This window comes from Ochotona curzoniae, unplaced genomic scaffold, assembly GCF_017591425.1.
Source record: "Ochotona curzoniae isolate NIBS_2020 unplaced genomic scaffold, NIBS_Ocur_1.0 scaffold_1037, whole genome shotgun sequence".
In the NCBI taxonomy this organism is placed as follows: domain Eukaryota; kingdom Metazoa; phylum Chordata; class Mammalia; order Lagomorpha; family Ochotonidae; genus Ochotona; species Ochotona curzoniae.
Genome location: NW_024467083.1, coordinates 3823128 through 3846266, shown reverse-complemented (window position 1 = coordinate 3846266; position 23139 = coordinate 3823128). Strand labels below are relative to the sequence as shown.

At 39.3% G+C, this 23139-nt stretch overlaps 1 protein-coding gene across 1 annotated transcript in view; it reads right to left on the bottom strand.

Annotated features, from left to right (window-relative positions):
• LOC121168692 (proline-rich protein 2-like) overlaps positions 1 to 22665 on the bottom strand; it is a 66077-nt gene extending 43412 nt beyond the window's left edge. The window contains exons 1-2 of the mRNA XM_040999010.1: positions 22442 to 22665; positions 21599 to 22359 (exon numbers count right to left, since the gene is read on the bottom strand). Of these exons, the coding sequence (XP_040854944.1) occupies positions 21599 to 22359; positions 22442 to 22665 (985 nt within the window). The remainder of the gene's footprint in view (positions 1 to 21598; positions 22360 to 22441) is intronic.
• Between the last annotated feature and the right edge of the window lie 474 nt (positions 22666 to 23139).

The window sequence follows — 23139 nt, the reverse complement described above, 5'->3', positions numbered from 1 at the left end:
GAAGTAAATGCAGACACTGCAGTCACAAAAAATATATAAAAACTTAATTTTAGATATGAAACAAGATGACAAAATATTCCACACAGAATTGAAAGCCCATTAGAGTTTGCAGAAGAGAAAAATTAGTGAGTTTGAGATATTAATAGAAATAACCTAAAATGAGGACATGATAAAAGAGAATTTTATAAAAAGCAGAAGAATAACCAAGCAGTCTCATATACATGCAATTGGAGTCCCTGAGGAGAGGAGAGAAACTGGAAAAGTGCTTACCATTAAAATATGTCTTAGTACAATATTTTAAAACATTTTTGCTTTCCTCACTTCTTAAAATCCCATTAAACTGATTCATAGTATTTAATGATCACATTTATCAAATGTAATTAAATAATATTTAATAAAGTGTGGCTCTTTCCAGCTATCCGCTAGCTCTTCTGATGACAATGAGAATGTATGAAAAGTCAGCAAAACAAATAAGCTAGTGTTATTTAATCCAGAACCGTTACAAGAATTGAGAAAAGAATAAATAAGACTTAGGAGTTTGGTTTTTAATTCCTCCCTACTCTCTGCCATTGTCCAATTTGCCTGTAACTAACAAATAATTCTTGATAATTTAATATTGATATAGGTTGTTGCTTTGGATTTTCTCCAGAAAACAGATTTTTCCTTTTCTTTATTTCAAACATAGAAAACCCTGATTTAGTTTAGATAGGTACAGTTATGTATACACGCACAGAGATCTTCAACCCACTCATTTTATTCCACAGATGACCACAACAACCAGTGCTGAGCCAGGCTGCTCCAGGAGCCTGTAGCTTCTTCCAGGACTCTCATGTGGGCATCAAGGGCCTAAGTATTTGGATCATTTTCCACTGCCTTTTCCAGGCCATTATCAGGAGGTTGGATCAAAGTGAAGCAGTTGGGACATGAACTGGTGCTGGATGGGATACCATCATTGCAGGCGGTGGCTTTCCCCCACTGCACCGCAATGCTAGCTCTTACTTTTCTCTTATGATACTTCAAATATTTGCTAATAATAAAAATAATAACTTAATAATAGCTTAATGGAGTCTCACAACATAAGTTACTGTGCCAGGCTCTGTGTGCATAACCTCACTTCCTCATGGACACCGTTTGGGGTGGGTACTGTTCCTCATTTAATAGTGAGGAAGCTAGTATACAGAAAAGTTCAATGACATGGGTTTGGCTCTAGTTTAGGGTAATGAGAAAACTCATGTTCCTAGATCTATCTTATGCTTCTCTCCATACCCCAGCTCCCACAACTAAAACATAACAAGGACTTGGAAAGACCAATTGCTGGATACGAGTAAAAAAAAAAAAAACCCGTATGTTTATAATGCATAATTTCAGGTTTATAAAAGTTTCATGGATAAATAATGTTATGGGTAGAAGAAAGAAGAACCTCTTGGTGACCTGAAAATAAAGGAATTAACATGAATTTATTAAACACTCTATGCAAATCTTGGGAAATACAATTTCAGAATGTATCTTTTTTTTCACAATGTAACTTGGTCAGCTTAATTTTAAATTGAAAAAGTCAAAATACACAAACTTTTTAGCTGCAAAGTTTATGATTTCAAAAGATCATCTGTTATACAGCTTAGTTAAAAAATGAACTGTAACAAGGTTTCCATTTCTTTTCATTCACTTCTGAGAACAAGAAAAAGATGGAGGATTTATAAGAAAATGATTTAAAACCCTGATAGAACAAAGGAGCGCTCTGAGAGAAAACCTTGCCTCGCCTCAGTCCAACAGCTCGTCAGAAGTGCACAAAAATCTCAGCAAGAAAATATGAAACGATTTTGCTATGCCCAGCAGACCACATACTGAACCCTGGGATGTAAGGCAGCCCATCAAAGTTAGAATCATCTAGAGAGTGGAAAACTGCCAGTAGATCACTTAAGGCGTCGGGCTTAAAATATTAAAGATGAGACAATGTTTTAGAAAGGACTCTGTGGCTATTGTTAAAATAGAATTTGCTTGGTGACTGTTATTTAGTGCACCAAAGTGTTCCCTGAAGCTGTGTTAGTCTATCTCACGTGTCTGTTCTAGGAACACTATGATTAAAGGGCTAGAGACTCAGAAATCTTGGCCCTTCTTTATTCCTCTTCACCCCCGAAGTTTTATTTCTAGTGAACAGCACAATATACGCTAGCTAGGCCAGAAATTTTTTTCAAGGAAGAAAATAAACTTTTCCAGTACTAAAGGTACATTTTTGTGGCTTTTACTTCCGAATTGAATCATACAGGTGCACAGTATCATAGAATTCTTAATGTTATTGAGCAATGATGGTAACTTTTTGTTCTGTTGTTAAAGTGACATTTATGATTTCCTAATGATGATAAGAGTTCATGTTAATTTTGAGTTATGAAATCTGTAATGAAGACATATGGTGGTCTAATGGTTAAGATACAATTAAGATGCTTGCTGACCGTATTGGAGGGATTGATACCTGCTTCTAGCGTCTGATACCCAGATCCTGCTCATGCAGACCCCAGGAGGCAAATGTGATGGCTTAAGTGATTGACTTCCTGCCGCATTTTAGATGACCTAGGTTGTGGTAGTCCAGGAGTGGAAGAGTAATTCCGCTGCATGAGGTCGTCCAGGAATCAGGTTTCTTTCATCTTATTGGCATCAATTATTTTCAGATATGTGTTGCTCCAAATTATTTGAGATCATTTATTCATTCCAGTTAGCATGCAAAGGGGTAAAGAAACAGTTGCAGGGGTAGGGGATAGCCTTGCCATTTAAGTGTAAGGCAAAAAGTTGCAGACATCACTTTGGCTCAAATTCCACAGGACAGATGTTACTCATGGTTGTACCCAACTGCAAGGCAGAATGAGACATACAGCTAAAATTCAGAGCAGCTGAAACTCAGAGGTTTCATTACTGAAGAAAATATGGAAAAACTAGGGCCCGGCGCAGTGGTCCTCGCCTTGCACGCCCGGGATCCCATATGGGCGCCAGTTCTATCCCGGCAGCCCTGCTTCCCTTCCAGCTCCCTGCCTGTGGCCCGGGAAAGCAGTCGAGGACGGCCCAAAGCCTTGGGACCCTGCACCCACGTGGGAGACCCGGAAGAGGCTCCTGGCTTCGGACCGGCATAGCATCGGCCATTGCACTCACTTGGGGAGTAAATCATCGGACGGAAGATCTTCCTCTCTGTCTCTCCTCTCTGTATATCCGCCTTTCCAATAATAAAAATAAATCTTAAAAAAAAAAAAGAAAATATGGAAAAACTAGCATTGAGAAAAGGATAGCAGCTTCTGAGCTGGTGTAGCATAGTAGTTTAAGGTGCCACTTGGAATGCTTACATCCCATATGATAGTGCCTGGCATTTTGTTCCAGCTCCACTTCCAATCCAGCTTCCTGCTAATGCTCTTGGGAGGTAGCATATGATAGCTCTAGTGCTTCAGCTCCTGTCAGCCATGTGGAAGACAAGGATGGAGCCGCTGGCTCCTGGCTTAAAACTGGTCCAGATCTGGCTGTTGCGGCCATTTAGAGAGTGAATCAGCAGATGAAAGATCTCTCCTTCCTTCCTTCCTTTCTTCCTTCCCTTCTTCCTTCTTCCTACTTACTTCCCTCCCTCATTCCCTCCCTCCCTTTTTCTCTGTCACTTTGCCTTTTGAATAACTTCATAATCTTTAAGTAAAATTTGTTAAAATGGATCATCTCAACCACGTAGCTCTAATTTTATGCTTCTGGAAATCAGCACTAAGATATTGCGATTTCATGCTGATAAAGTCACTTTGGACACTTTCTACAGCAACTTTCTACTTCTGGTGAATTTACATCAGTTTTGAGGCAGGCACTTACACTTGTGCTTCAGGAAAATGAAAAAAATAAAAGATTTCACTATTGATTCTGTTTTAGTGAGAGTTAAATTTCTAAGGAGCATGACATCTGGGCATGGTGGTAGCATTAAGGAGATTCAGGTGGAAGCTTATTCAGCTGTTCTGCTGGTCCCAGCTACTCAGACCTGGATAAGATAGAAAATAACTTCATTTCCCCACGCCCCAAAACTTTCTCCTTCCATACTCCTTCTCTTCTTGTCTCACTTTTTCCTTTTTTTTAATGCTCCTTGTATCTCTTTTTTTTTTTTTTGTCACTGCTCCTCCTCCTTCTCAAATTAATGGCTGTTACTAGAGATTTTGTGAATTATCCTGTTCCAAAGATCTGTAAACAAAATAGAAACTGAACAGCATTTGATTGCTTTTAGACATGTTTTAGACATGCGTGGTTTGTGGAGGTATGATCAGGGCCATTGTGGAATATGAATAAAAGATCTCTCATCTAAGCTCTGAGTCCATTTTATAGCTAACTATTCAATCGTTGAGATATCTTCTCTAGAAAGATAACACTCACTTGAAGAGAAGACCTAAAACTTCTCCTTAAATATAAAGCAGGGTTGTGCAAATTAGGGGCAGGGAAAATCCCAGACTCTACAGAATTGTACAATAAAATTTAAAATTTAAAATAAAAATTAAAATATAAAGCAGGGTCAAAGTCAGAATTCAATAGTGAAAAACTGTTCTGTTAGAATCAAGGGCCATTAGGAGAGGGAGGCTTTTAGTTTAGGCAAAGAGTTTTATTAGTCAGGGGAGAGAGTCTGAAGGACCACCTCCTGGCAGGAGACTACTCCATAGCACTTCCACGTGTCAGGGTCACTGCATGAGGGAAATGACTGCCCAGGGTATACAGCATCAGGCTTTACATCTTAGGCATCAGGGTAGTGGATGGGGAGTGGGGGGTGCAGAATGGGAGAAGGCAGCATCTCCTTGGTTTGCATATGCTTATGATGTATAGTATGGGTACTCATCATGGTGGGTGTTGAACTTCTGTGCAGAGACAAGTTAGGGTGCTCTGGCATTCCTGGATGGGAGTGCCAGCTTCCTTTGGCAGGGTGGTGGAGTCACTCTGTTCTGCCCAACCTAACATATTCTAAAGAGAACTTTCAATAGAATATATTCCATCTAATTATCTTTTTTAAAAAAAGATTTATTTATTTTTATTGGAAAGCCAGATTTACAGAGAGAAGGAAAGACAAAGATTTTCCATCCACTGATTCACTCTCCAAGTGGCTGCAATGACCAGAGCTGAGTCAATCTGAAGCCAGGAGGTTCTTCTGGGTCTCCCACACAGGTGCAGAGTTCCAAGGCTTTGAGCTGTTCCCAACTGCTTTCCTGGACAAAAGTAGGGATCTGGAAGGGACGTGGAGCAGCAGGGACATGAAGCGGTGCGTATATGGGATCCTACACTTGCAAGGCAGGCTTTAAGCCACTAGGCTACCAACCAGCAAACTATCTTATCTGTGTTTGATGGTATTAATGGAAGAAAAATGAACTTTTGAGAAATACCATTATGTTACTCGCAGAATGTTCACACATATTTTTCATCATTATGCAAATGTGAAACAGAATATGTGAAACAAAATCAGTTTTACCTTCTAACAATTTAAATATCAAAAGTGTTATTGGTTTAAGCTAACAAGTAAATATAAGCATGTTTAGGAGAAATAATTTTTGTCCTTTGCCTAAGTTCAATGATCAGCTTGCAATTTTTGTGGTCTGGAAATAAGTTACATTTCTGTTACTCTAATTCTAGAGTTCCCCATCCACTCCCCACTCCACCCCTCCACATGTCATCAGCTAGCATTTTTAAGACTGAGTTATTCTAAAAGCTTTAAAATATAGCTGAATTTGTATATCCCTAGGTGAGGTTTTCCAAGAATTTCACTTTGGACAAAAAAAAGTTAAGTGAACCTTTTTTTTTTTTCTTTCTGAGATAACCTTGGAAAAAAGTTAAAGAAGACATTTTGTTTGAAGTTGCCTTTGATTTTAGGAGATAGTGTCAATTATTTATGAAAATATGGCAAAGATTTGTCTAATATAAAAGTACAAGGCAATTATTTCTATTTTTAAGAAGAAAAGCACCTTTATAATAATATTAGTTAAATGTATAAAACTTCATCAAGTTGTTTAGGGTACATGATATTCTAGTTTTGTTAAAATAAAACAAAAGGATTTTTAAAAAAAATTAGAACACACACATGCTTCCACATGTAAGTTTACTAGTATCCACATAAACTTTCAACTCCTGACCTTTGAAGCTTTAGTTCTTTAGTTACATGAATCAGTCTGGCTTTAGGAATGGGAACTAGCGTTCTGAGTAGAAAACAAAAGAGTAATAGAATTTGAAAAATGAAGACTGAAATTTTAGCAAGTTACATTACTCTACTTCAGATGTCTCTCATTAGAGGGCTATATAACACAAACTTAAGAACAAAAGATTTATTTACATCATAAATTTTGAAAGGAATGTGCTTGCAAAAGATTAGAAGTTATCTGTACACCGTGGATGACAGTTATGTTTCAGATTTACTAATGACTGTTCTGATGGTGGTTTTTTAACATGCAAATAATAAGTAATATCATTTTAAAAATATTTTTATTAAAAAGTCAGATATACAGGGAGATGGAGAGACAGAGAGGAAGCTCTTGCATCTGCTGATTCACTCCCCAAGTGGCTGCAACCGTTGAAGCTGAGCTTATCCAAAGCCAGGAGCCAGGAACCTCCTCTGAGTCTCCCACATGGTTTCAGGGTCCCAAGGCTCTCGGCTGTCCTTCCTCCAGTGAGATTGGCCTACATTCGGAACACGTGCTGCTGTGGATGTGGGGAGAAAGATATCCTACTTTACTGTTGGTAGGAGTGTAGACTTCCACTATGGAAGTCAATATGGAAAATGCTAAGACAACTGAAAACTGATCTGTCGTATGACCCAGCTACCCCACTTTTTCGGGAATACATCCAAAGGAAATGAAATCTGCAAATGAGGAACTGACCTGCAACCCTGTATTTACAGCAGCACAATCCCACAATAGGAAAGAAAGAGAACAACCCAGATGCCTAACTAGAGAGGAATGGATAAAGAAATAGTGGTATCTCTACTCCATGGAATAATATGCAATCATTAATAAGAGTGAAATTCGACCATTTGCAACAAAATGGTCCTGATTAGAGTCCAGTGAAATAAGCCAATCCCATGAAATAATTTACTTCCATTTTCTGTATTTTCAGTGTTGTATTCAAGAAATTTCTGCCAAATTCAGTGCCATAACACTTTTCCTCTGCTTTTTTTTTCTGGAAAATTTATAGTTTTATCTATCACCATTAATTCCATTAGGTAAGAGTACAATATCATTTTTTGCATATAGACATCTACTTTTCACAACAACCTTTTATGAGAGTCCATGGTAGTTTGGATTAGACATGTTTTTTAGGCATGGAAATGGTTAATTATGGTTAGACTCTAGATACATCTTAATGCTCAGTGAAATAAGCCAATCCCAAAAGGACAAGTACTATATGTTCTCTCTGATATAAGGAAACCTTCATGTAAAATACAAAACAAATAGATATGTAGGTAAACATGTAGATGTACATTCTCATAGATGAACTGTATAATGGAGACGAGTATTCCAGGAAGGAAGGATACATTTTAGTATGCAGTTCTATTTCTGAATAAAAGATGGACTCCCAAGAATCTGTTAAAAATATTTTGTCATTAGGATGCTGGACTTGTTATCATTGTCTATATCTACAGCATCATGATATACTTAAATAGCAGAATGATGGACTTGTGACTGTTGCTGAAGAGCTAGAGTATTGTAATAATATAGGGGGAAACGGGGTAGGGGAATGAGGAAGGTGGAAAGGGAAATCCCTGAGCCTATAAAACTGTATCATGAAAAATTAAAAAAAAAATTTAAGCAAAAAAAAAGTTACTTAGGACCAACCTGGATATCTAGAGTGATCTCATTTTAGATTACTAATCCTATTATATCTACAAATATCTCTTTTCCAAATAAGGAAACATTCTGAGGTCCCAAAAGCTTGCAGGTAGACATCTCTCTTGGGGATTCTCAATCAACACAGGCAATAGGGTCTCATTTGAAACTGCTCAGTCCTCAGCTGTAGTATCAAAGCAGCCATACACAACACGTACATGAATTAATATGGCTGTGTTATAGTCAAACTTTATGGGTTTGCTTTACTCTATGAGTCATAGTGTGCTGACTCCTGATGACAACTAGGAGGAAAAATTGTAAGGAAGCAATCAAAGGCAGACAAAAGAGTGAAGCTAAATAATAGAATCAACAAGATTGGGTGATTGGCTATATGGGAGGATAATGAAAGTTTATGAAAGAGCTAGGAATTATATCAGATGTGTCATATAGTCAGACTTTTCAAAAGAATATCTTAAGAGTTTTGTACTGGCATTGCTTTAAAGATGTCACTTTCCATCTAGGCAAATTTATGTGACATACATAGGCATTTCCAGAAAAAAAATCTGAAGATGGAAAAAGTGCTAAGTGTGCCGCCACAACTGTAGTGTATGCAGCATTTTGAAGTCAGAGAAGACAATATTTAGCTCATTGGTTTATTTCCTAAAAGAAACAGAGTAATTACAGGATAAATGTTCTTTCTTATTAAAAGCTACAGTGTTTAAACAGCCCCTCCTATGATGCAAAAGTTTAGATGATTGAAGTTATTAATTATAATTAACCCTAATCCATTCACTTATTATTTACAAAGCTCTGGCATGATACATTATTTCACTTGATCCTTTAACATCTCAAAGGATTGGCAGGTATTATCATATCTGGGGTGAAGAGAAGTTAAGTGAAATTTTCCAAGTCATACACATAGCAGACAACTATGTATAGATGCACATTTTGGCCTCTTGATTTCAAATCTTGGACTGTTTCATTTTCACTGTCTGTGAAGTTGGATCAAAGATGTGTGGCAATGTGTGGTCCGTATAGCTGGAGTGGTCAGCATGACCAAGAAGATAAAGATGAGATTGATGAGGTCTCAGTTAGGCCTCCAGGGTGGCCTTCCAGCTGTCCTTGGAGGGCAAGTGGCCAAAGAGAAAAATGTAGCTTTGACAGCAAAAGCAGGACAGCACTTGGGCAGGGATGAGAAGAGAAACTGGATTCAAAGCAGTGCTGCAAACATTATAGAGTGCAGAGATAAAGCAGCAACATCATGAACGTAATCCAAAGGAGAGTTCCAAGTTTGCCTGGGCAACACTTTCAGGGCTTGTCAGTAACCCAGTTTTTTCCATTCTCAATTTAGGAACTTAAAGTTAGAATTGAGTCTTCTGATACAACCCATCTGTGTTGGGGGACAGCGGGAACTCAGAAAATCTGATAGTGAGTGTCCATTAAATAATCCAGAGGATAAGAGCAACAGAAAACATTTAAACAGATTTTGAGGTTATGCCTCAACTGCCATGTGATTCAGCAATCCCTGCACTGGAATACATCCAAAAGACATGACATTGTTCTGTCAACGAGATACCCACCCAACAATGTTTACGACAGCATTGTTCACAATAGCTAAAATATGGAATTGACCAAGGTATGCATCTTCAGAGGAAAGGATAAAAAAAATATGGTTTAAATATATATAGAATATTATTTAACCAGAAAAGTAATGAAATTCTGTCATTAGTGGCAAAATGGATGGAACTGGAGAATATACATTTAGTGAAATGGGCCAACACAGCGAGACAAAAAAGATTAATACCACATATTCTGTCTCATATGTGGGAACTAAAATTTAAAAACAAAACCTTTCTAGTTTTATGAAACAACAGAGGGAGTCTAAGCTTCTTTTAGAGAATAATTTAATAGTATCTGATGCCTACCCCACATAGGGTACCAGGCCGAATGCCAAGGGGTATAGAAATAAGTATGAAATTTAATCTGGTGCTTAAGATGTTAGTTGGAATTCTAGCAGCCAGTATCTGAGTGCCAGGTTTGATTCCTAGTCCTATTCTTGACTCCAACTTCTTGTTAATGCAGTCCTACAATTTCCATTTATAGTTTTCATTTCTTTGCTGAAACTTTCCATTTTGGGGGTTGGTTTTAAAAAAAGTTTCTGTAAGATAACTGTAACAACTCTATCATCTCAGTATTGGTATTAACTATGATTTTTCTATTCATTTGCCATCTTCTGGTTCTTGATACAAAGTGATTTTCTATGTAAAGCTGGACATTTGGGGGTATGATGAGATTCTGGATTTTATTGTTGATCTTGTATTTCAGTTAGCTTTCTCTTACAGTATTCTGCTGGAAGAGGGAGTGTTGCTGCTGCACTAAAACAGAAGTCTAGGTCCCCATTTACCCCTTGTTGACATCACAGGTAGAAGCATGTCATGATTATTGGGTAGAGATAGAAATTTTGGCTGCCCAATAGGCTTCCCTTGGCACTTTCTTTATTGGAGGGCTGCAAGTGTCTTGTTACTGTTCCCCATGTGGCTTCCACTGTCAACATGGGAGGGAGGTGGTCTCATGATTAGGTGGTAAGAGAAGTTCTGTTGGGTGTTAGGTGTCTTCTGTCTTCATGGCACCATTACAAGAGGAAGAGGTTGAATTCATCTTTACTGCCAGTGGGGGCTAAATTTGATTTTCATTGAAACATAAAATAGAGGGATTTGGGAGGACAGATTATCACCTAGAGAATATGAAAAGTCTTGGATCCCGGCTTCAGGAAGGGGCTCTAAGTTCTAACCTGATAAAAATGAAGCTATAGACTCCTCCCTCAGCCTTTATTGGTGTGCATGGAAGTAAGGCTGAAATTATTTTTATAATGTTTGGCTAGAGCAAGGTGGCTAATTGTCTAAAAGTATCTGTTTGATAACCTGATCTTATCTCAGGCTGGAGAAAACAGGCGTTTAATGGGTTAATTAATTAACTAATTTTTGGTGTGTGTCAATAGTACTTCTGCCTTACTGCCTTCTTCAGCAATGTTTCTGGGATTTATGAACAAAAACAAACCCGAAAATTCACTGCTGCGCTGTTTCTTCAATCCTAAGTTTCTGAACTAACCTGCCTCCTTCTCTCCACCTTACAGAATCTACTTATGATTATTTTGGCCTTAATATAAAAGATATTAGCTATCCTCAGTGACAGAAATAGTGAACAGAATTTGTATTGTATCTTCCTACAAGTAAATATCAGCTCCAAAATGGAAATTTCATAAGTAAAAATAAAACCTCTGAAACAAATTTTAATTGAATATATCACAATGAAGGCTACAGAAGAATCTGTAAGTTAGACAATAGATCCATGAAAATTATTAAATCTTAGAAGAGAAAAGGTAAAGGAAGATTGAAAACCAATTAGCACAGAGTCAGTCATATGGTATAGCAGGTTAAGTGCTAGCATGCAATATGGGTGCTGGTTTGAGGTCTGGCTGCTCTACTTCATATCTAGCTCCTGCTAATGTGCCTGAAAAAGCAGCAAAGGATGGCCTAAGTATTTGGACCTCTCTACTCTTATGGGAGATCTGGAAAAATCTGCTGGCTCCTGACTTGGGTGTGGCTCAGCCCTGGTCACTGTAGCCATCTGGGAAGTGAGCCAGCAGACAGAAGACCTCTCTCTCTTTCTCTTTGCCTTTTAAGTAAATAGATTTTTTTTAAAAAGCAGAAACAAAAACAAAACAATCAACAAACTCTAAGGGACCTATGTGTTGAAACAAAAGATCTAACTTTCATTAATTGGGTTCCATAAGGAGGAGAGAAAAAATGAGGCCAAAAACATGTTGAAAAAATAGGGACTGAAAGGTCAAGTTACAAAAAACAAACTTATAGATTCAAAAGTTTAGTGAATAAATATCATAAATTTGAAGAAATCTAAGCTGAAACCTAACCTGGGTTGTAGCACAATGAGTTGAGTCATCACTTGGAACACTGACATCCTATGCTGAAGTGACAGTTGGAGACCCAGTTGCTTCACTTCTTATCCAGCTTCCTGCTAATGGGCCTGAGAAGGAAGGAAGCTGGTGATGGCGTAAGTGTTTAGGTCCATGGCATCCATGTGGGAAACCCAGATGAGTTCCTGGTTTCTGGCTTCAACAAGTTGTTACAGTTCTTTGGGGAGTGAAAGAGCTGATGGAAGAGCTCTCTCCATCTCTATCTCTGCCTCTCTATTACTGCCTTTCAAATAAATAAATTTTGAAAACTCAAATGTTGATAACACAAAATAAGAGAAATTCTTATGCCAGAGAAAGACAACTCATTAAATATAAGGTAACAATGAGTCAGATGATCACAAATTTCTTATCAGAAACTATGGTGTCTATAATATAATGGACTCCTATCTTCAGAGTGCTAAAAGAAAACCATGTTAGTCCAGAATTTCATATACAATGGAAATATTATTCAAGAGTAAGGTAGAACAAAGTTGTTTTCTGATAAATAAGCAGTAACCCAAGAAATGGTAAAAGAGGTGCTTCATGTTAAAAGGAAATGATACCAGAGAAAAATTTGACAATTAGGATAAACAAAGATCGTATGAAATATTAAGTATATAGATAAGGGTGAAAAACCTTTTTCTTATAAACGTCTGCAACATGCATTTGACTTTCAAAAGCAAAACTGAAAACATTGTCCTATAGGGTTGGAAACATGTGAAAGGAATGCACAGAACACCTACACCATAAAGAATGGTAGGAATGGTGTGAAAGGATTTGAAGAGTTGCAACCAACCATGCTAACTCTAAGCAGACTAAGAAAAATTTAAGCATCTAGATTGTAACACCAAAAGCAACCGCACTAAAAATGTGAGGAAGCATCTAACAAGGCTAAGAGATAATTAAGACTAAACTTTAAAAAAAGTAAACAATCTAAAAGGAGAAAGGAAAGAGATAAAATCAAAAACAAAGGCAACAAACAAAAATGAGGTAAAATAGACCTGAATCTAATCAATAGTCACATTGTGTAACTAGAACAAATAGTCCGATAAGCAAACAGATAAAATAGGTGAAAAAGATGATCTGATCCTCTGCTAACCACATTCAAGATGACCATACACTTTAAATATAAATGTATAGATAAGATAAAAATATAGACATGAATACTTAATGGAAATTTAAGTCCAGAAATTGAAACACAAAGTGCTCAATTAATTTTCAACAAGGGCCCCGTGATGTGGCCTAGCAGCTTAAGTCCTCGCCTTGCATGCGCCCCAGGATTCCATATGAGCACTGGTTCTAATCCTGGTGATCCCACTTCCCATCCAGTTCCCCGCTTGAGGCCTGGGAAAGCAGTCAAGGACGGCTCAAAGCCTTGGCACCCTGCACCCGCTTGGGAGACCTGGAGGAAGCCCCTGGCTCCTGGCTTCAGATTAGCACAGCACCGGCTGTTGTGGTCACTTGGGGAGTGAATCATCGGACAGAAGATATTTCTCACTGTCTTTCTTCCTCTGTTATATCTGATTTGCAATAAAAATAAAATAAATCTTAAAAAAATTTTTTCAACAAAGTTGCCAAGGAAATAAGATCACTTTGAAAAGCAATATAGAACTTTCTGAAAAAGTAAAAAATACACTACCATAAAATCTATTCCACCTACTCCTAGCTACATAACAAAAAGAAAATATGTAGCTGTATAAAAGCAGTATATGGTGGCTTTTTTTTTTCACAGTTATCCCCAACTGTAAGAAATCCAAGTGATCAACAACTAGAAAATGGATATGGAAAAATTGTACCTATAAAAGAAATTATATTCAATAATGGTACTGAACTCTTTTGCACAATTTTTAGCAAATGGGATGAACTAATAACATACAAAACAATAGAGACAAATCAGAGAATCATTAGAGTGAAAGAAACCAGACTTAAAAGAAGACATAATATATGATTCCATTTATATAAAAATGCAAACTATAATGTGATAAAGAGCAGATCAGCAATGGCCTGGGGCCAAGAGCAGATTATAAAGTAAAGGAGAAATCTTGGGGGTCCTGGAAATTATCTGTAATTTTTTAAAGTGATGACTTAACACACACACATATATATATATATTTCATTGAATTACATGTTTTAAATGGATGCAGTTCACTTTTCATAAATTATTTATCAATAAAATATATAAGAAAAAATAGGAAGGCCTTTTTCCACATGTATCATTATTCATAGCTGAAACCTATTTCTCACACAGTAACAAATTAATTCAGTGGTCCTGGTTCTGCCTTTTGAAATCATGCCTACAAAATTATGAGCAAAGATTGTTTATTCCTACTACAATTGTCCCTTAAATATTTGAAAAGATCCAGTTATTTCCTCTTAGTCTTTTTTTCTCCATGTTATACATCAGCCCTCCCCAATCCCTAGTCAGCTTTTTTTTTTTTTAAGTCTTAAAGGTTATTTAACCTTAGTTTTCCCATACCTTTGAACATTCTTTAGTTTTTCTTATAAAATGAATCATTCGAAACTGACTGCAACACCCTCACTGTTAACTGCTTAATCCTGTTCAAGGGAGACCGCATGGTGTGTAGAAAGAGCAGGAGACCAGGTTAGGGAAGTCTAGTTCTCTGGCTGTGCTAGTGACTTAGTGACTTTTTTTTTTTTTTTATCAAACAGCTTAATCAGTTCAGATTTCTCAGTATAATGAGGAGTTGTGACTGTCTTTCTTTTTCTTTATTTTTTTTTGTCTAAGAATTTTATTAATTTTTAGCACACAGAAATGAAAGAATAGAAACAAAAAACTTCTAAAACACTTTCTCAATCAGGAAACATAAATCAACTGAAACATGATGCTTATAGGTGACTAAACCTTAAAACTTGTGTGTCTGTGTGCAATTTGAGAAGAATTGTTTAGTTTTTAATTTGGAAGATCTGTATTTAAAAAGTAGATTTTCCATTTTCATGTGGATGTTAGAGACTTCTCAATAAATCATATGTTTTAGACCATGCAGACTTGTGACTTGCGGTGCAATTTTTGTGAGTTGAAAAAATTCAAAACATATGGCAGCTCAGATGTTAGGTTGGGGAGAATAAAATATTAAAAATTCTCAGAGTGGTTTAGGAGATGCTTTGCTGTATGTATTTTTTATGTGGTTTGTATATATGAATATGTTGGGGAGATGCCACCTGGGAGAGAATTTGAAAGAAAAAAAATCTCTGTACTTGAAGTCCACTCCAGGTAACAACAGATGTTACAAATAAAATGGGAATTTGTCAAAGGTAAGATATTTAAAAATGCTTTTTCTAATTGCAACATTAAAACAACAAAAATCCATGTCAACTGTTGTTCAAGGAAAATTAGTTTGTTACAGAAAGAGGTGGGGACAAGAAAAAGTCACTATTAGCTATCAAGTGTTTTGTTTAGGATTTACTTCCTGATTTGTGAAAAGTTCAGCTAAATTGTGTAAATATTATTTTTAGTCAATGGAAAAATGTTTATACCCCACTAAGTTAGCTTGTAACTATAGAATAAATGATTTAGCCAAAATTTTCTTATTGACTTAGTGATACAGAATACTCCACTTGAAACAGAAGTTTTCTGCTAGGTTCTGGTTCCTTCCGACATGTTGTCGGACGGGCAGTGTGAGTTCATGTGGTTCTAGGATACCAGGTCGCAAGTGTTCTATGCATTAAGGTGAGTAAAGTTCCTAATGTTAAATGACAGTTTGCAACTTGATCTTTTACTCTACTGGTACCTGAAAATTTTCTAATAGGACACATTACATTATTGCAGTTTTATATAAATCTCTTACCTTGTTTCCTGGGCTTACAGGACTTTTATTTCACACCCAGTCTTCAGGTGGTTTTCCTAAATCTCAGCCTTCACCTTTTAGGGGTGTCCTGGCCAGAGTACTTTCACCTGGATTTGCAGCAATGCTGATAACTCTTTCCCCACCAAAGGTCAGAAAGCGAACGAATACAACAATTTTGGAAATCTGGTTTCTCTGACAGCCTCCACGCAGCAGGCCCTCCTGTTTCTCGGTTGATAATTAAGGCAAATGGCTGGCTTCAGCCATCAGTCCTATTGCCAATTTAAAAAAACAGGCATATTTCATAAGCCAGACTCAATTTCCTGGTGAATTTCATAGTTCTTACTCCTGGAGCTGCTGCTGCGGCTGCTGTGACACTTCTGCTGCCTGCATCACTGCCTGGGATTCTCAGCAACATGCTATTCTGAGCTAGCAAATTGCTCCCATAGTAGGACCCCCGGTTCTGGAAGGCTCAGCAGGGCTAGATACAGGGGAAAGTCTGTGAGCATTGATTCAGTGCCTGTCCTCCAGCAGCTCTGGCGTCTCTTAATTTTGTGCTCTCTTGCTGCATTTTCCTTGGGTTGCCTGGCACTGCTGCAGAGGCAGCGCTAACCTCAGCACTGAACTGCTATTATTTTTCCTACTCTTCAGTTTGCCCACTTTCCTTCCAGAAAGTTCTCTCAAGTTCTTAGAACTGGTGGAGCCGAGAAAGGCCAGAGTTTCTAGGGAACTTGTTTATACATAGCCTCTATCTTTGTCTAGTGATGGCAGCCATTGTGTGAAAATGTCTGTTTCTCCTTATGTCTGTTTTACACTGTGAGAAGACATAGATACAGCGCTTCCGACTGTATTCCAATGATTGCCCTGAATGCTAAAATACTTGTATATTCTGCTGGTCTGCCCTGTACTTCCTCAAGGCTTTGACATACGTAAACAATAAGGCAACCCATGCCCACATGCACCTTAGCTCAGCATACATCACAAATGAATAATTAGCTGCCGTTGCAACAGCATCTTTCACTTCTTCCAGGAAAGCAGTCTAAGTAAATGCACCATTTCAGCTTTTTGATGATTTTTTTTTCCCGTTATTCTGTCCATGTTCTAGTTTGTCCAAGACTGTAGCTGGTTTTTATAATATTGCAAGATCATTTCATTAACTAAAAACTGCATTATTTTAACATCAGCATCATTTCAACTAATCAACATTTAAAGGAGTGAAAATTTCAAAGCAGAGGAAAGTTTAAATTGAGCAAATGAGCCAGAACTCGTGGTCCGTTTTATTGACAGAACTGTTGCTCATGGAACAGTCATTTATTTGTCTTTAAAGCTCTCCCAATCTTCTTGGAAGCTACATCTTCCTTCCTTTTAGTTTGAAATGGAGCCTGTGTTTAACACTATTCTACACTGATTAACGTACTGGTCTAGGATAAGCCCCGAATAGCTGATAGATCTAAACATAAGAACTGAAACTCTAAAGCTGTCAGAAAAAAAAATGGAATAAAATCTTCATGATAAGATGTTTGGCAGTGACTTCATGCATATGACACATACACACATTCACAAATAGGCAAGAAAACAGAAATAGATGAATCAGACTTCATCATAATTAAGAACTTTGGTGCATTGTAATATCAAGAAAACAAAAAGCCTACTGAAGGAGAGAAATACTTGCAGATTATATATCTGATAGGAGATTAATGTCCAGAGATTATGCAGAATTCCTACAGCCTGCTCAAACTGGCAAAAGGGTTGTGTAAGCATTTCTCCAAAGAAGATTTTCAAATTACCATTATGCACATGAAAAAAATAATAAGTATCATTAGTCATTAGGAAAATGCAAACTGAAACCACAATGAAACACCATTCATACCAACTAGGTTGGCTATAACCTTAAAACTGGAAAATAATAAATATTGACTTGATGTGGTGAAATTGGATCTCTCATGCTTTGTCACTGGAAATTAAAATAGTGCAGCTGATATGGAAATCAGTTTGGTGATTTTTCAAAACATTAAACACAGAAATTCTATGAGACCAGCAATCCCATTTCTAAATATGTATATTTATCCAAGAAGCAAAATTTAAAAAGCAAGATTGGTATTTTTAGACTAGTGCTCATAACAGCCAAAAAAAATAATAATAATTTAAATGCCCAAGGATCAGCATAACAAATGTGTAAGCATAATGTAGCACACATACACAATGGAAAGTTATTCAACCTTAAAAATGAATGAATTTCTGATACACGCTGTAGTAAGGATGAACCCTGAAAACATTATGCTAAGAAAAATAAGTCAGAGATATATATACATATGATTCCATTTATATGACATTCTTAAAGTAAGCAATTCATAGACAGTAGAGTAGGTTATCAGGAGGTACAAGAAGAGAATAGGATGAGATTGGCTTAATAGCTACTAAGTTTGTGTTGGGGGATGATTACGTTTTGAATATGAATCATGATGACAGTTATACATATTGTGAATGTGCTTAATGCTGCTGAATTCTAGACTTAGTTATAAAGATTATAATATGTATATTTCATTACATCCAGAAGTTAGCCAGCCAGCACTCTGGGTAGGAGCTCTGTGTTCCTGGACACTGTCGTTGGAATGGACTCTACACCTTACTGAGCTGAGAGGGAGCAGGGAGAAAGCAATCTTCACAGACTCTTGGAGAATTTTTGTAGGCTTCTCTCAAAGAGATGTTTTCTCCCCTAGCTGTTTGCCATTTAGAGTCATTTCCAGAGGGTATAAACAGTTGTTTTATTTAATCTTCCTGTTTTCATAGGAGTGCACTAACAGGACTGCTTGCTTAGAAGGTGATCTGGACAACTTTTTAATTTCAAACATCAATCACGTTATTAATTTGCAGGATGGTGATAACATTGGTGCATTGGTTGTGAAATAAGTTTTTCAGATTGAAATGTTTCCTTTTTAAAAATATTATTTACTTGAAAGTCAGTTGCAGAGAAACGGAGAAGGATCTTCTATCTGCTAGTTCACTTCCCAGATGACATTTGCCAGGAGCTTCACTTGGTCTTCCACTTGGGTAGTATGGGCCCAAACTCATAGGCCTTCTTCCACTGCTTTTCAGGTCATTAGCAGAGAGCTGGATTGGAAGTGGAGTAACTAGAACACACATTGTCACCCACATGGGATTCCAGCAGCACAGAAGACCTTGCCCAGCTATGCCACAAGGCCAGCTCCAGGACTGAAATATATTCTTGGAGTTTGGCCCAGTGTCTCAATTGGCTAATCATTTGCCTGCAAGAGCTGGCATCCAAGATTGGTGCAGGTTCGTGTCTGGTTGCTCTGCTTCCCATCCAGCTTCCTGCTTAGGGCCTGGGAAAGCAGTGAGTAATGAACCAAAGCCTTGAGACCCACTTAAGGGATGGAGAAGAAGCTCCTGGCTCTGGGTTTCAGATCAGCTCAGCTCAGCTTTGGCCATTGAGGTCGTCTAGGGGATGAAACAGGATAGAAGATCTTTGTCTCTCTTTCTCTCTGTAAATCTGCCTTTCCAATAAAAATAAATAAATAAATATTTAGAAAAATGTATTTTCTTGAGAGATGTGGCAGCTTACTAAAATCCAACACACCTTTTTCTGCAAGATTTTGGTAATTCCATAACTATCCTGATATTTCTTTTTGAAAGTTTAAGCTTTCATATTTGTCTTATTTTAGGAAAAAAGCAAGGGTCGATAGAATTGCCCTTTCAGGTCCAGCATGATGTATTAGTGGCTACATCCTACCCTTGCAAGCACTAGAATCCAAAAGGGCACCAGTTCATGTCTGGCTGCTCCACTTCCCATCCAGCTCCCTGCCTGTGCCCTGGGAAAGCAGTGGAGGCTGGCCCACGGCCTTGGGACCCTGCACCCATGTGGGAGACACAGAGGAAGCTCCTGTCTCCTGGTTTCAGGTTTGGATGTTGTAGCCACTTGGGGAATGAATCAGCAGACAGAAATCTTTCTCTTTCTCTCTGTAATCTGCCTTATCTGCCTTTCCAATAAAAATGTCTTTTTTTTTTTTAAGAATTGCTCCTTCATCCTTGAATATATGAATACATTAAAACTTTTATTTATAAGCATGACAGCCATTTACCACTGTGTGTTGGCAGAGAAAATCTCTCCATCAGCCTGTTTCTGACTTCCATCGTTTATCATGTAAGTGTCTTAGTTAAGGCTACCATAACAGATAACCACAGATTGGATGGCTTAGCAACAAGCATTTAGTCCTGTTAGTTCCAGAGGCCGAGAAGTCCACAATCATGGTGCAGGCACACCTGTCTGCACCTGGCTGGCAGATGGCTGATGTAGAACAAAAGACTGAGCTAATGCTCTGGTCTCTTCATATGTGGGCAGTGAGTCTATATATGAGCCCATGTACGAGCCCAGTTTCATGAGCTAATTGTCTCCAAAAAGTTTCATCTTCACTCACCACATTATTGTAGATTACATTTTAAAATAGGCATTTCAACACACTAAAAACACACAGTTCATAAAAACACATCCTTTTGATATTTCTTTCTAGTTAATAAACGGATTCAGTACCTTTCAGAGGAATGGTAATCCAGCCCAATCTGCATATTTATGAGGTCAATTATTCTTCTTCCCAGAAGACTCGATGAATTTATTATTTGAGTTTGGCTTGGGGCTCCAGCTTGACTGCGGCTTCTTGCTAATGCAGGCCATGGGAGACAGTGATGGCGGCTCAATAACTGGGTTCCTGTCTCCCGTGTGTGAAGCAGAGTAGCTGGAACTTAAACTTATATTTCAGTATGAGATGCAGGTATCCTGGGTGGGGCCCCCACCCACATGTCATAATGTTTGCCTCCACATTAAATTAATAATAATAATAATTGGTTTATCCTAAGTTTGCAACCTAGGGAAAATGAAAGGAAATAATGTTACTGTGAGCAACCGCTATCATAGATATTATTTAACCCTTGCAACAAAATAGGTCAGTTAATTAGTATCACAGAGGGTGAAACATGAAGAAAATATATTGGGTTGGTTTTCAAGATCCTGGAGCTAACAAACAGTGGAGCTGCTAAGAAAAAAAAAAAAACACCTAATAGGAATTGGGCAGTCAGACACAGTGTGCCCTCGAAATTGAAGGTGGGGGTTTCCAAAAGATAAGCTAAGTATCTTTTCCAGGAAGGCCTCATTAGCTGCTGTCCATCATTCATAAAAGTTTTCCTGTGAGAAACAATCCTTGCCAAACTTCAGAGGACAATTTTGTTCATGACACTTGAAAACAGAACTCAATTGGATGGTTATTCCCATGTACAGATTAGAAAAATATTATTGCTGTTTTCGCAAATTCATGCTTTTGTTAAGGGAATTTAAATGTCACTTTTTAAAGTTTCTGAAGAATTTTTATAAGATTTATTTTATTTTTATTGGAAAGTCAGATATACAGAGGAGGAAAGACAGATCTTCTATCCAATGATCCACTCCCCAAGTGGCCACAATGACTGGAGCTGAGCCAATCTGAAGCCAGGAGCCAGGAGCTTGTTCCAGGTCTCCCACATGAGTGAAGGTTCTCAAGGCTTTGGGTCGTCCTCGACTGCTTTCCCAGGCCACAAGCAGGGAGCTGGATGGGAAGTGGAGCTGCCAGGATTAGAACCAGCGCCTATATGGGATCCTATGGTGTACAAGGTGTGGACTTTAGCCATTAGGCTGCCGTGCCAGGCCCAAGTTTCTGAAATTTAATGGCTGAAATAAGTTTATAATGGGAAATAGCTCATGGACGACCGTGAATATTTTAAGATGTGAATGTTATAAGACGTAAAACACATCTCGGACAATAAAACAGAAGTAGTAGGGTTTAGTCCTGGGTAATTTCCATAAAAAGGCTGCACTGGGGTATGCGTTTTGAGGGTTAGCTAGTCTAGGTAAGGGAAGAATACTTGGCAGGTCCTTAACACTCAGGATTAAGAGGATTTTATTAGCAAAGAGTATCCTGTCAGACACATGGTCATAGTGAACAACAAAGTCCTGGAGGAAAGGTGCGAGGCACCAGGGAGCGGGTGGGCGCCTCCAGATCCATCGCTTGGAGTTTGGCTTAGCCAGGCTGGAGTCCTCGATGGGATTGGTGAATCGGCGCTCGGCTCGGCGCTGCCCACGGGGTGTTGAGGACTGGCGGCCAGGAGGTCCCCCGGAGAAGGTGGGGCGTGGGGCGGGAAGACGGGACCGGTCGGGGCGCCCTGGCAGGGGTCGGCCTCGCTGGGGTAGGCCACTGTCGCCAAACACTGGTGGCTGGAGGGCCCCAGGCCCTGGCGGCCGCGCGGCTCAGCCGCGTTCCAGTCAGAAGGCAGTGAGGCCTGGGCGCATTGCCGCGTGGGGCAGGCCCGACTCCCGCACGGGTGGGACCTACGGGGCGGGCCTTGGCGTTGCCTGCGGTGGCCGAGGGAGCCCTTCGGGGGTCGGTCCGGGGCTGTGGTGACTGAGGGAGCCCTTCGGGGGTCGGTCCGGGGCTGTGGTGACTGGGGGAGCCCTTCGGGGTCGGTTCGGGGCTGTGGTGACTGGGTGGCCGAGGGAACCCTTCGGGGGTCGTTTGGCGGGCTGTGGTGACTGGGGGAGCCCCCTTCGGGGGTCGGTTCGCGGGCTGTGGTGACTGGGGAAGCCCTTCGGGGGTCGTTTCGCGGGCTATGGCGGCCGAAGGAGCCCTTCGGGGGTTGGCTCGCGGGCTGTGGTGACTGGGTGGCCGAGGGAACCCTTCGGGGGTCGTTTGGCGGGCTGTGGTGACTGGGGGAGCCCCCTTCGGGGGTCGGTTCGGGGCTGTGGTGACTGGGGGAGCCCTTCGGGGGTCGGTTCACATAGTGCTGGCGGCGCCAGAGCCAGTTTCCTCAGCCTTGCGTGCCTGAGGTGAGAAGGGACGCCCATGGGTGGAGGCACTGGCCGCCTGAGCTCGGGGAAGGACGGCTTCGGGCCCCACTGCTCCTGCCGTGCACTTGGGAGGCTTGGGGAGCTTCGTTGGGATTTGGGATAGTCTCTAGGAAATCGGCCCGGCCGGTTTGTGCTCCCCGCCATCTCTGGGCGTCGTCGGTGCCCGGCGGGCAGGGCGTCGAGGTCTGGGGACCCCATGGCTGCTGGAGGACTGGGGGCCCTCCCCTCTCGGTCCCATATTCCCTCATTTTATCAAATTGCCAAGAGTCGTTTGTGGTGATTATTTCAGCGAAAGCTGGTCTTTTCCCTGCCGAAGTCTGGTCCATTAGGTATTTATATTCGAGTTTCCTGAAAGGGGTATTTCTAAGAGTGAAGGTCGTAGGAAACACACGTAGATCTAATCATTTATGAAGTAAGTTAGGATACAGAAGACAAGAAAATGAAGTGTTCTTAGTGTAATCGGGAAAGGTTCCACAGGCAACAAATTAATTTGGTATAAAAAAATTCAGATATTTTAGCCATTTTGAGTTATGATGGAGCAGGTATCAACAAATAAAATACTTGGGGTTATAATGTGTTTTTGCAGCATAATTTTGTGTCACTTGCTGAAATGAAAACTTGTAATGAGCAACCTAGCATGGAGATTTAGGAAAGCTGAATCGAAAGGCGAAA